This window comes from Candida margitis, assembly GCF_024628925.1.
Source record: "Candida margitis strain CBS 14175 chromosome Unknown scaffold47, whole genome shotgun sequence".
NCBI classification, from domain to species: domain Eukaryota; kingdom Fungi; phylum Ascomycota; class Pichiomycetes; order Serinales; family Debaryomycetaceae; genus Lodderomyces; species Lodderomyces margitis.
The window spans coordinates 68,649-80,554 of NW_026261878.1; the positions used below are offsets into that span (position 1 = coordinate 68,649).

At 39.8% G+C, this 11,906-nt stretch overlaps 5 protein-coding genes across 5 annotated transcripts; 2 read left to right on the forward strand and 3 right to left on the reverse strand. All coding sequences in view use genetic code 12, as the record gives it.

The window, feature by feature from the left end:
• Positions 1 to 108: 108 nt before the first annotated feature.
• CANMA_004193 (enoyl-CoA hydratase) lies at positions 109 to 726 on the forward strand (the record flags this gene model as incomplete). Its single annotated transcript, XM_051816444.1, has 1 exon — positions 109 to 726. The coding sequence occupies one exon, from the start codon at positions 109 to 111 to the stop codon at positions 724 to 726; it is 618 nt and encodes a 205-aa protein (XP_051670229.1).
• Positions 727 to 739: 13 nt separating this feature from the next.
• On the reverse strand, positions 740 to 5,653 carry CYR1 (adenylate cyclase; the record flags this gene model as incomplete). The annotated part of the gene is made up of 1 exon (XM_051816447.1): positions 740 to 5,653. The coding sequence occupies one exon, from the start codon at positions 5,651 to 5,653 to the stop codon at positions 740 to 742; it is 4,914 nt and encodes a 1,637-aa protein (XP_051670230.1).
• A 452-nt stretch (positions 5,654 to 6,105) lies between these two features.
• Positions 6,106 to 6,393, reverse strand: CANMA_004195 (uncharacterized protein; the record flags this gene model as incomplete). Its single annotated transcript, XM_051816448.1, has 1 exon — positions 6,106 to 6,393. The coding sequence occupies one exon, from the start codon at positions 6,391 to 6,393 to the stop codon at positions 6,106 to 6,108; it is 288 nt and encodes a 95-aa protein (XP_051670231.1).
• A 336-nt stretch (positions 6,394 to 6,729) lies between these two features.
• On the forward strand, positions 6,730 to 8,753 carry LMO1 (Lmo1p; the record flags this gene model as incomplete). Its single annotated transcript, XM_051816449.1, has 2 exons — positions 6,730 to 6,784; positions 6,856 to 8,753. The coding sequence occupies 2 exons, from the start codon at positions 6,730 to 6,732 to the stop codon at positions 8,751 to 8,753; spliced, it is 1,953 nt and encodes a 650-aa protein (XP_051670232.1).
• Positions 8,754 to 9,573: 820 nt separating this feature from the next.
• CANMA_004197 (uncharacterized protein) lies at positions 9,574 to 11,133 on the reverse strand (the record flags this gene model as incomplete). The annotated part of the gene is made up of 1 exon (XM_051816450.1): positions 9,574 to 11,133. The coding sequence occupies one exon, from the start codon at positions 11,131 to 11,133 to the stop codon at positions 9,574 to 9,576; it is 1,560 nt and encodes a 519-aa protein (XP_051670233.1).
• Between the last annotated feature and the right edge of the window lie 773 nt (positions 11,134 to 11,906).

An 11,906-nucleotide genomic window follows, 5' to 3' on the forward strand; every position in this document is an offset into this window, starting at 1 on the left:
GTAGTTTGTTTGGTTGTGCTTCCACGCGTTGTATTTTTATCCCCCAACAAAAAACGTAAAAAAAAAATTTATAATCCCGAGGTTTGTCTTCACTTTCACCTACACCAAATGGCACAACCAGAACCTAATAGATACTTAGTTGCATACAACTCCATCTCAGCATCGTTATGGTCTGTTGTATTTTTCAACACCATATTTCTTTCCCTCACTTTGGGTCAACCATTTGTATTTGTCAAGACTAACCTCATCACCACCGTCATTCAATCGTTGGCTGTTGTTGAAATTGTCAATGCTGCAATTGGATTGGTCAAGTCACCTTTGTTTACCACTGTCACGCAAGTGTTTTCTAGGTTATTGATCGTTTGGGGTATTCACCAGTATTTACCCGACTCACCAGCAAATTTCCACTGGACTTACATTACATTGTGTTTGAGTTGGTCAATTACTGAAATTATCAGGTACTCATACTACGCCCAGCATTTGAGAAATGATGTTCCTCATTGGTTGACCTGGTTGCGTTACACCACTTTCTACGTCTTGTACCCAACAGGAGTGTTTAGTGAAGTGTATCAGATTATTTTGTCACTTGGCGACGCCGGTTTTTACTACGGCTGGTTCTTGAAGGCTATTTTGGTTACTTATATTCCCGGATTCTACATGCTCTACACTTATATGATCAAGCAAAGGAAAAAAGTGCTTGGTCCAAAAAAGGTGAAAAGTAACTAGGTTTATATATTATTTAGTTCTGGACACGTTTCATAATTTCTGATAATTCATCCAACACTTGCATTAAGGGGCTCATATCGAACGGTCTACCGTTTTGTTCCATCATCTTCCTCAAATACAAAGTGGCCACCGAGTTCTCTATCCTCGTTACCGAATTCAACAATTCTTGGATATTGGCGTCGACCAATCTTTGACTCTGTTTAAAGCCCTCCTTGATATATGTACCCCCATTCATATACGACAACAAGTTCTCCAATCTTAAGGAGATGTTATTGATTGCAATGATGCACTCAATTGGTATAGTTCCAATAACCCTCGTGCTATGCTGTTCATCTGCATCGAGTCTCTTTTGGAAAATCTCAAACCTCAACTTTAACCTGCTAGAATACACCAACGTAATCAATTCAGGAGTTTCCAACCCTTTTAGCTTTCTCTCTCCGATTTTGTAGTAATTCGAGCCGAGTTCTTCAATTGCTGTCAACTCCCTCTCGATAATTATTCCAGCGTTGTCATTTCCTTGATATGCATCACTTATGGTCTTGACATTATTCTTTATATCGTCATGAATGGCCGTTAATGCTCTCATTTCATCAAGGAAATTTGAACTCACGGCAATTTGGCCACCATCGGCAACAGCACTTATTCGAGAAGCACGATTCACCATGGGTCCAAAATAGTCCATTCTTCCAGTGACTACATCAGGTTCGCATACAGGTGAACCCCAGTGGATTCCCATTCGCACTGACAACCCACGGTAAATTACATTTCCTGCGCCGTCGGTAACTTCGCAACATTGATCGGTCTCGAGAATCTCAGTTGGCCAGTCAGCGGTTAGCAAATTTTGCTGCACATTGAAGCACCATAATAGGGCAGATGTAGGTGAAGGGAATGCCACCATAAACGCGTCACCTTCTGTCTTGACCTCATAACCACCCACTATTCTCAATTGACGTCTCATTATCGAGTTGTGTGTTTTAATAGCCGACCTCATTGGTGATGGGTATGAATCCCAAAGTAGAGTTGAGTTCTTGATATCGGTGAACACCAATGCCAACTCGCCTACCGGGGGCTCAATCTCACTCTCCAATCTACGGAGTGTTGAATCACCACCAATTTGTCTATCTCTTCTTCTTTTGAAAAAGTCGGCTTCTCGGCCGAGATTGTTGTACAATGCATTCAGTTTCGTCTTTTCTCCAAATGTTAATACAATCACCGTTATTTTATCTGAAGCGCCGTAGCAGACGGCAAAGTCACGTAATTTCTGAGCAGCAACCATCGGATCGTTCTTCTCTTGACGTATAATATCGACAGCTAGCTCGTAGGAGATAAAGTCCCACAAAACCTTTGTGGCAATGACCAACAAGTCATCAGCAGGAGTCAAGGTCAACTCACTCACATCGGGGCCAGAATGGGTATGGGGCAAGTAGGAAAAATATCCAGCTCCACGCGACACGGGCAAGTCTCCGTCCAAGTCACCACTTCCCGAGACATAGCCACCTGAAGCCCTAATTCTTTCGAACTCTTCACGGTTTGTTGGTTTATGAGCATTTGTCAAAACGCGGAAGTTGCCGTTGTTTTGGCATAGCAACGCCTCGATATCTCCTATGTTTGCACAATAAAGCTTCTTGTTTTTGATATAGACAACGGTAGCCGATGCCCCGCTTCTTGAATCATCAATCAAGTTCAACTCGCTTTGTTCTTTGGTGTACTGTAGACCAGGTGTGAATGTATGGCTCTTTTTAGCCAACAAGATTCCATTTATTTCCTTGTTGAATGACAAAAATGCTCTCCTGAGGGCAATGTAAACCTTGTCAGGATCGTCATTGATTTTGGCCAACTCATCGGTAAAGTTCTTTGTTATCATGTTTCGTGCAATTAAAGAAACTCTATGGCCTTGGTTTGGGGCACCATGTTTTCCGTCAAAAGAACAAATAAGCACCTCGTCTTCATTGCCCCTGAATTTTTGAATAAATATATCCCGGTTCGATATGTAGTCTCTTTGGCCCATTGTGTCACTCACACCATAACCAATGTTGTCCAACTCAGACGCAGTTGTTCTTATCCTTTTGTCAACTGATTGTTCTGGGACAGAAGTTGTGGTCAATGTCACATCTATTAACCCCAACACTTTCAACTGGTCCAACACTAGCAAACTATCAAAATCTTCACCAGTCTCTGGATTTTTGACATGGCTTTGCTTAATTTCAAATCTCTTGTTTCCCGAAAAATTCAAGTATTTCAAATTTTTGTTCCAATGCCAATTCCAATCGTATGGCCAATTGGAGATATTGTACTTGAGCTGGTTTGATCCGACATCCAAATGTTGTAAATTGGTCAATTTACTCAATTCTGCCGGAAGAGAAACCAACTTGTTATTGTTTATGTAAAGAAGCTTCAATGCCTTCAATTGTTCTAGATCGTCCGCGGGAAGTGTTGTCAAGTCATTACCAGACAAGTACAATTCATTCAATCGTTTCATTCTGCATATCGAGCCTTCGGGGATCTCGATCAAGTCATTGTACGACAAATTCAACGATTTCAAGCTAATGAGGAATGAAATGGCATCAAAGCAGTCATCATTTAGCCTGTTGTCTGAGATTGTTAAAACCGACAAGGTATCTGCAATGGATTCCGAAGCGGGCAACTCGCCGAAATCATTTGAGGAGGAAATTCGTTTTGCAATGGCAAAGGGGGGTTTGGGGAAAGACGTGAGGTTGTTACTAGCCACATTCAATATCGCCAATGACCGCAAGTTCCAAATCTCGTCCGGCAAGGTTTGGATACTGTTGGAGTGTAGGCTCAAGTACTGTAAATTGGCAAGATTGCCAATCGAAGATGGCACCGCTTGTAGGTTGTTTGAATAGATAGAAAGATACGACAATCTTGTCAATTGACCCAATTCCTGTGGAAGTGTAACCAAATGGTTTTTATCAAGCACCAACTTTTCAATATTTGGAATTTTGACGACAAACTCGGAAGGAATGGCGGTAATTTTTGCCTTTGATAGATCTAAAATGTTGAGCATTTGCAATTGGTTGATAAACTTTAATTCTGTGATGGGATTCTTATCAAAGTGAAGAAGTCTTAGATTCTCCATTTGATCACAAAATGCCGATATTGCATTCCTTGAGGCGTACAACACCTCCAAGTTGGGCAACTCGCCCAAGACATCCACGTTGGCTATCTGGTTGTAACGAATATCTAACCTCTTTAAGGACTGTAAGCCAGCAAGAAATTCCGGCAAGGCCTTGCCAAGTTTGTTTGTGCACAAATTCAACTTCTGCAAGCTCTTTAGATTCACCATTGATTCGGGCAAGTATGAAAGATCGTTATATGACAAGTCCAATTCTATCAATTTGTCCAAATCGTTAACAGGCTCGGGGTAGCTGTTGAAATAATTTGACGACAAATTGAGGTAAACCAAATTTTTGAGTTGACCAAATGACTTTGGAAGCAGTGACAACTGATTAGAGTTGAGCTTCAAGTGTGTCAAGTTATCGAGTCTGTTGATCTTTACTGGTAAGTCGTCCAAAAAGTTCATCTCGAGGTTCAAATGTGTAAGCCCAGTTGCCTCTAAAAGGTTGGTGGGAAATTTCGAGCATCCATTGCGTGAAAAGTTGACACTCGTCAAATTGGTACACGATTGAATAAAATCCAACGGTATGTATATAGATGGGTTTTCTGATACGTTTAATTTTTCAATTTCATAGGTGTGTTGGTGGAAGATGATTGGGATATTTTTAAGATTCAAAGATGATATGTTGACATCAACGTAATTCTTTGATAGCAACGCCTCCTCTTCATGGGTTAAGCTCCTTAGGTATATATTTTCGACGACAAATTTGCACACAAAGGACATGTCTCCTCTACCAATAATCCTTAAGTTGTCGTCTTCTGTGTACCCACTTAGAAGAAGTAGGCCTGTTTGTATCTTGATTGGTTTTTCAAAGCTCTCCAAAACTTTCACACAGTTTCCAATGTGCACTGATAACTGATAGTTTGATGCCGATTCCAAAAAGAACTTCTTTTGCACAATTGTCAAAAGCTCCGTTGTTGTTGTCTCCAAAGGGCACAATATGGTTGTAAATGTATTGTCTTCTTTAAATATTCGAATGATGTGACTAGGGTGTGGGTCCATCGATTTGGATACATGTGATCCTTGTCTCGTTCCATAAAGCACTGGCAACAGCTTTTCAACAAAGTCTGGTTCATTGTATTCCTCTGGTACCTCTTCTATTTTAGAAGCCTTGACATCCCAACTATCTGGAGCCTTCCAATTTTGCTTAGGTGTTGCAGCCTCGTCGCTCTTTACAATATCTCTAATCTCATCTAAATTCAAATCCAACGACATCATATTATCATTGGTGGCCAACGAGTGTAGCGATGTCACTGACTTATCCCTTTGTGACACGTCTGATGGGGAGGGTGTTGAATACAAGTCATGTTTCGGTTTCAATGGAGTTACTGGGTGCTCCGGCTGCGTCATTTGCAACAGATTTGGCAGTACAGACGAAACATGATGTGGGTGGTAGTCCAATGATAGCGACGGAAGTCTGAATTTATGTTTCGAATGGCTTGACGAAGCTGATGAATTGCTTTTGCGTTTTAGTGCATGTTCTTGTTGCTGTTGAAACTGTTGCTCATCTGAAGTAATCGAATTGGCTCGCGATGAATGGCCAGAGTGTGTTGGGGAGACTGATGCATCTGAAGATGATACTAGATGCTCCTTTTTGGGATCTTCATCGTCCTGTTGGTCTTCTTCATCCCCATTGCTTTCTTTTCTGGAATATATCAATTTGTTGAACAACGAACTGCTCTTTTTCTTGAATTTAGGCTTTATCGGGTGGAGCAATGGTGGTACATTGTTATTTGGTCTCTTGTTGGCATGAAAACCACGGTAGTTTTCAAGGTTATTGGTGTTTGTCATTGAGGTTTGGCTTAAGGAGCGATTGAGGGGGGGGAGAATATATAAGCCCAGCACTTTTTATTTTTTATTTTTTATTTTTTATTTTCTCTTTTTCTCTTTGGTCTCATTGTCCCAAAATTTTCACATGTCGTATAATTTATACGACACTGAATGCTACCCAAAGCAGATTGTTAATGTTGTGAGAGAGAATCTAAGGATCGTTTAGAGGTAACTGACAATATGGTTCTGGATCATTGCAGCCGGCCCATGATTTGAGCTTGAGGACTGAGACAGAAAAAGAGCTGTTTATAGTTTTAGTGAAGAACTGCTTACGCTTCATTATGGAATCAACAGGCAGTTGTTACATAGCCTACAATGGCTAGTGATGGTGTCTATCTCGATCTATCTCTGGAGAAATGGTAAATATCTCTGTTAATGTTGCCTTCTCCCTCGTAAATTGGCTGGGCTATCTTTTATTCCTGTTCTTGTTCTTGTTCTTGTTCTTGTTCTTGTTCTTGTTCTTGTTCTTGTTCTTGTTCTTGTTCTTGTTCTTGTTCTTGTTCTTGTTGGTTAGTTGGTTGGTTATTTAACATTTGATGCATAAATAGAGTATTACAACTTAAATTTAAATTCATGAAATTTTGGAAAATTAATTTTAAAATTTCTTTTCCTGTCAACCCACCACTTCCACTATCACTTTGAATTCCTAAGTAAGGTCCAAGTTCTTTGGTTATCGGTACTGCGTGGTCATTACAATACATTCGCCTTTGCGTATTGTTGTAGATCTCATCTGCAAGAAGATCGCCATATGGATACACCCTGTTTTACAAATTGTAACCACCATCCCAAGAGAAATTTTCCAATTTTGTGAAATTGAAATTAATTGGTTTGTTTTTTTTTTATTTCAACTTGTTTAACTCTTTTCACTTTTAAGCGATTTCTTTTTTTTTGTCTTCTTTGTCTTCTTTGTTTCATTTATTTCATTTTTTGACGATATGAAAAGCCAATTTCCATTTATAAATTGAACGAAATTTCATATATCTTTACCAGAACAAATTCCACCAGAACACACATACACTCACTGTCTCTCTTCAACCATGGCTGACTCTTCAAGAACCATCAACCACAAGTTGAATGAAATATTGAGTAAAAGTACGTTACCAAAAGCAACAGGGCTCTCTCTCTCTCTCTCTTTCACAAACTAAAATACTAATCAAAACTAGACAATATAAATAAACTACAGCTTGACGAGTCGACCGCTTTGAATTATGCAACGGTTCTCAAGGCCAACATCTTAGGCAAGGATAAGCAGGAGAAAGTCAACTCAATAGTTGTTATAACAAAGTTGCTAGATTGCATTATTGGCAGTGATGCAGTCACGGATGACTTTGTTCGTGTATTGGATCACCAACTATTCAGCACGTTATTTTCAATCGTCAGTATCAACATGTCTTCTGAGACGTATAAAGCGATACTAAAGATTGCTACTATTGACATTTCCGGCGCCGTGTTCAAGTCAAAGGACGATTCAATTGTGAGGTACTTGCTGTTGTATGAAACCTTGGTCGAATACTTGGATGTTATTGACATAATGACTACGAAGTTGATGCTTCAAGACAGCAAGATTATTTTCAATTCGATAAAGTTGGTTACTGATCTCATCAATAAGGCATTGAAATACAACTACGCGGGTATAATCACCTTGTCTGGTCGGTTGAAGCATGTCTTGTTTTTCAGTACGGTTGACAGCTTAGTTGAATTGACCGAGGACAAGCTTATTTTGGAGGCAATTGAGAAGTTGAAGGTGGCATACTATGATCTCAATGTTTACCTTAACGATATTCACTTTGATTTATCAATTCCAGCCCACCAAATCATGTTGAATAACTTGTTTATCTTTTTGGAAATATCGCTTAACGAATACGGCTCGCCCGCCACTACTTCAGAATACGTGAAAGCAGGCTTTACCGAAAATCCCCGCCAGTTTATCGTGGACAATTTTTCCATCCTTCTTGCCATGGATTTGAAGATATTCTTAAAGGACCCAAACTTTACATTCAAAAAGAGGTTTCACGAGGAGTTGATGATGAGTGAGCATTCTAGAACATTTCCATTGTCGCTATTCATTGCAAAGACTTCGAAAATGTGGATTGATATCTTTGAACAACGTGAGAAATACCCTAATATTGTAAACTCGATCTTGAACTGGGAGCTCATGATTTACTACACCATGAACAATTGCCTTATTCTCTGGCAAGAGACAAAGTCACAAAACAATAAACTCGACATTGACAAGATTCTTCAGTTATTGGAATCTACCATTGACACATCTGAGGAGCAATTGGGTGATGCCAAGTCGATTGAAGAGTGTCTTGACATTACCTCAACGAGATCAGGAGATGACATGAGGCACAACCAGGCCTCAAAGATTAGCGAAGACTTTATCAACAAATGGAACCCTAAATTCACTGAATTTGATCAAGAGCTCAATAAGGAAGTGGCTCAGTTAGTGTCGGAGCAGAGAGTGGTGCAGTTATTGAAAGGATCGTGGGTTTTCACCGAATCATTCGGAGAGGCGCTATTTAGCTCAAGGAAGAATTCGTCATCGGCCAAATATTATTACATTGTCTTGTCACCAAATAGGAAATGGATATACTTTAAAGAATACAGTGAAAAGCCCAGCACCAATCCAAGTATTGAAGAGTTGGAGCAAACAGGTGGAATCAAGTTGAATGACATTCAAGATTTGAAATCGATCAAAATTGGTGAATCGATTGGTGAAAAGGAAAAGCAAAAGAATACCATGTTGATCTCGATCAAAGGTACCATTTCGTACGAAAAGATTACCATCCTCGGGACGAACAAAACCAAGTTGCTTTCGTTCTACACAGACTCTGATGTTAACCGGTTTGTGTGGTTGGATGGGTTGAAAATGTTGAAGGGAATAAAGTCATTGTCGGAGGAGACCCAAAAGCAAATTGCGTCGTTGATTGAAATTAGGAAAAATACTCAGTCGTTGTCCTTGGAGAGTAATGAGGCTGAAAGTGACGACGGTGATGAGGATGATGATGATAAATTTTACAATTACGACGAATTGGAGGCACTTGCAGCCAGCGTATAGATATAGGTTTTATATAAATTTCTGTTACACCATAGATATAATGCTACCAATTGTTTACTTGTTATTATACGACTTTTAGTTCACAGCCAAATACATGAAATGTTATCCATCCAACAAAATAGAAAGTTATCCAGAGGATGTTACACAACAAAACTTTTAATAATACGTTTCAATTATACGAGATTGTAAAACATTCAGGGTTATTTAAACTCTTGAATTGTCCCTTTCTTTATTTATTTTATAACAAAACTTTTATAACTTAACTTTCATTCATCTTATAATAATACGATGCTATATATTAAAAGTATTTCAGTCTTTCAACCTACTCAGCATTACATGAGACTTAAATATAGGGTCTTAATACAATCATACAAATAAGCTAGCAATTACATACAACATGCTGCTAAATTTACCATTAACGGAAACATACTATAATTTAACCTTGTTAGGAAGGTGGTTAAGCTGTTACGCGTTGGTGATTTAGATGGTTATGCGAGATTTGGGGAACTACGTAAGTAGCTCAATCGGCACATTTTATACATTTTTATAGTTAGTTTGAAATTCAAGTTTTATCTTCATTAGAAAAGTAATCTTCAGATTTGGTAAATTGCTATTTAATTATTACAAATACAGTGGGAGCAATATTCAAGCAACTTGTATACTGATTAGGAAAGTATTTGTGTATTAAGTATGAACTAGTACCACTGCAGCAACTTCTTAATAAGAAATGCAGGGCAATCAATACTATTTATTAAGAACGTAAATAAGACATTGAGCTAGACACTGAGCCATTTTTGAATCTCTTACTTAAACTATACGCTTACAACTTGTAATCACCATTGATCCATCTGTTGACCATGTCGAGTGAGTTCTCTGGCTTGTCATGTGGCGCCATGTGGCCGGCGCCAAAGATTCTCAAGAATGTGAATTTGTCGTAATTCTTAACGTTTCCAGCATGCTCGCCATCGACTTCCCACTTTCTAATTGGCGCCTTGGCAAAGCCTTTTGAACCACTCCATTGTAACCTGTCAGTCCATGCCTGGTCTCCCAACCAGTTGCAGATGAAATCCTTATCACCGGCATAAATCAACACTGGCACTCCCTTTTCTAAAACGTCAATCACCTTCTTGTAGTATGGCTTCATCCAATCTCCAGAGAATACAAAGTTTGTGTGAGTATCAGAATCACAGGATTCGTGACCTGAAACTTCTGCTCCAACGGCTTCAATAACCTCAGGCTTGTTCAAGTACTTTTCAATATACTCAAAGTTTTCATAACACAACAGCGAACCGTCGCACTTGAGTCTAACGTCGTATATGTTATTTCCAGCTCTTTGGTAAGGGCCCATCTGTACCTCGTTGCAATAAATGGTGGCAGGGAAACAGCTCCAAACCGACTCTGTCTCGTAGCACTGTTTGATTAACGACAAGCACAGTGGCTTTGTGGCATCCATTATTTGGCACTGCTGTGGATCAACGACACTTGGTTCATCACCTTCACCACAGGCCATTGGCTCGTAGTATTCGTATTGCGTCAATGGGTCTGTCAATCCGTTACCAATCAAAACTGACGTCAAGTTGAAGGAACGTTCCAGGTGGCTCAAAATCTCACTAGCAAAAACAGGAATGTAGCGGCCAGCATAAGACTCACCTGCAATGTGGAAATCCAACTCGGCAAGCTGTGGAAATTGCTTGAAAAACAACTCCAAGAAAGCGTAAACATCCTTACCAGCAGCAACAGTGTTTGAGACCGAGGATGACGAGTAGGAGTATCCAACATTGACAGGCTGGTCCAAGAAAATGACTGTGGCGTTATTGTTCCAGGAGAATGGGTTGTGGACTGCTTGAATACCCTTGTTGATTGAGGATGGACCCAATTCAAAGAAGAGACCCATACTTGACGAACACCCCGGTCCACCGTTCATCCACAAAATCACTGGGTCCTTCTTTGGGTCGTTTCTACTCTCAAACGCCCAGAAGAAGAAATGCTTATCTTCATCTTCAACATCTAAATATCCCGAGTACTGCTTGACAGTATCGATCCCCAAGTCTTCAGGGATGGATTTGACCCTCAACTGATGGTTAGGCACCTTTTGATCCTTGACTTGGAAGTCAAAATCTTGTTTATTAACCTTAGCTTTACCTCCTGCCATTCTCAAACCTTTGAAAGCATCCGACTGGAAAACAAAATCCGACCACAACTTCTTTGTTTCATCCGTCAATGACTCCAAGGGCTCATTAAAGTACTTCGAAGCTTTGGAAAATAGCTTACTTTCTCTATCAATGTCAACCAAGTTGAATGGCTCTTGTGGGTTGATGGCTAATGCCTCAGCAGCACCAAGTACGGCTAACAAAGCAGCGGCTGTAGTTGCAAATTTCATCTTGCTTTCCCTTGAAAATCTGTCGCTGAATCTTTCTTGAGGAAAATTGTTCCACTATATACACATTGATGCCTTACGTACGTGTGGCGGGAGATTAGTCGGAGAAAAGAAAACAATGCAGCGAAAGACAAAATTCAAATTCTTATCAACTGCCCGTTCAGAGCAGAGGGGAAGTAGTATTTCATGCCAATTCATTTGTTCTCATCACACTCACATATTCTCACACTCACACTTGTTCACGAAATTAGCATCGCTCGTAGGGTTCCGCCAAAATGTGCGCCCCTCGTAGTCAACCTTAAACCAACTTGAGGCAGGGAAGAAGCTTATCTCTATGATTACATAAGCATTACCAATTTAAGGCACGAAATTTGCAATGCATTGTCTGTTTTTGTTTTTTTTCTTCCTCCAACCCAACGCAGAATTAAGCCTCACTATTGTCTCGCATCCATACCAGAAGAGGCTAGCGAAAGAGTATCAATCCATCAGCAAGGCCAACTTGCCTGAAGCTGAGCTCATCTCCGTAGACGAGTTGCGAAGCTTCCTCTTCAAAATACACATTGTATACACAATTAATTTGACTTAGGTTTAGCATCCATACAAACTTTACTTTTCCGGTTCAAGTTTTAGAAGTAAAGAGGAATTGGGTGAAGTTGAGTTTACTTAAGAAGATAATGTTACTATAACCTGCTTACTACGTAATTGCCTTATGGGTGCAGTATACTTAATTTACCGTCACAGTGTACTGGTGTGTATGTGGTTTGCCATTTGTTGTG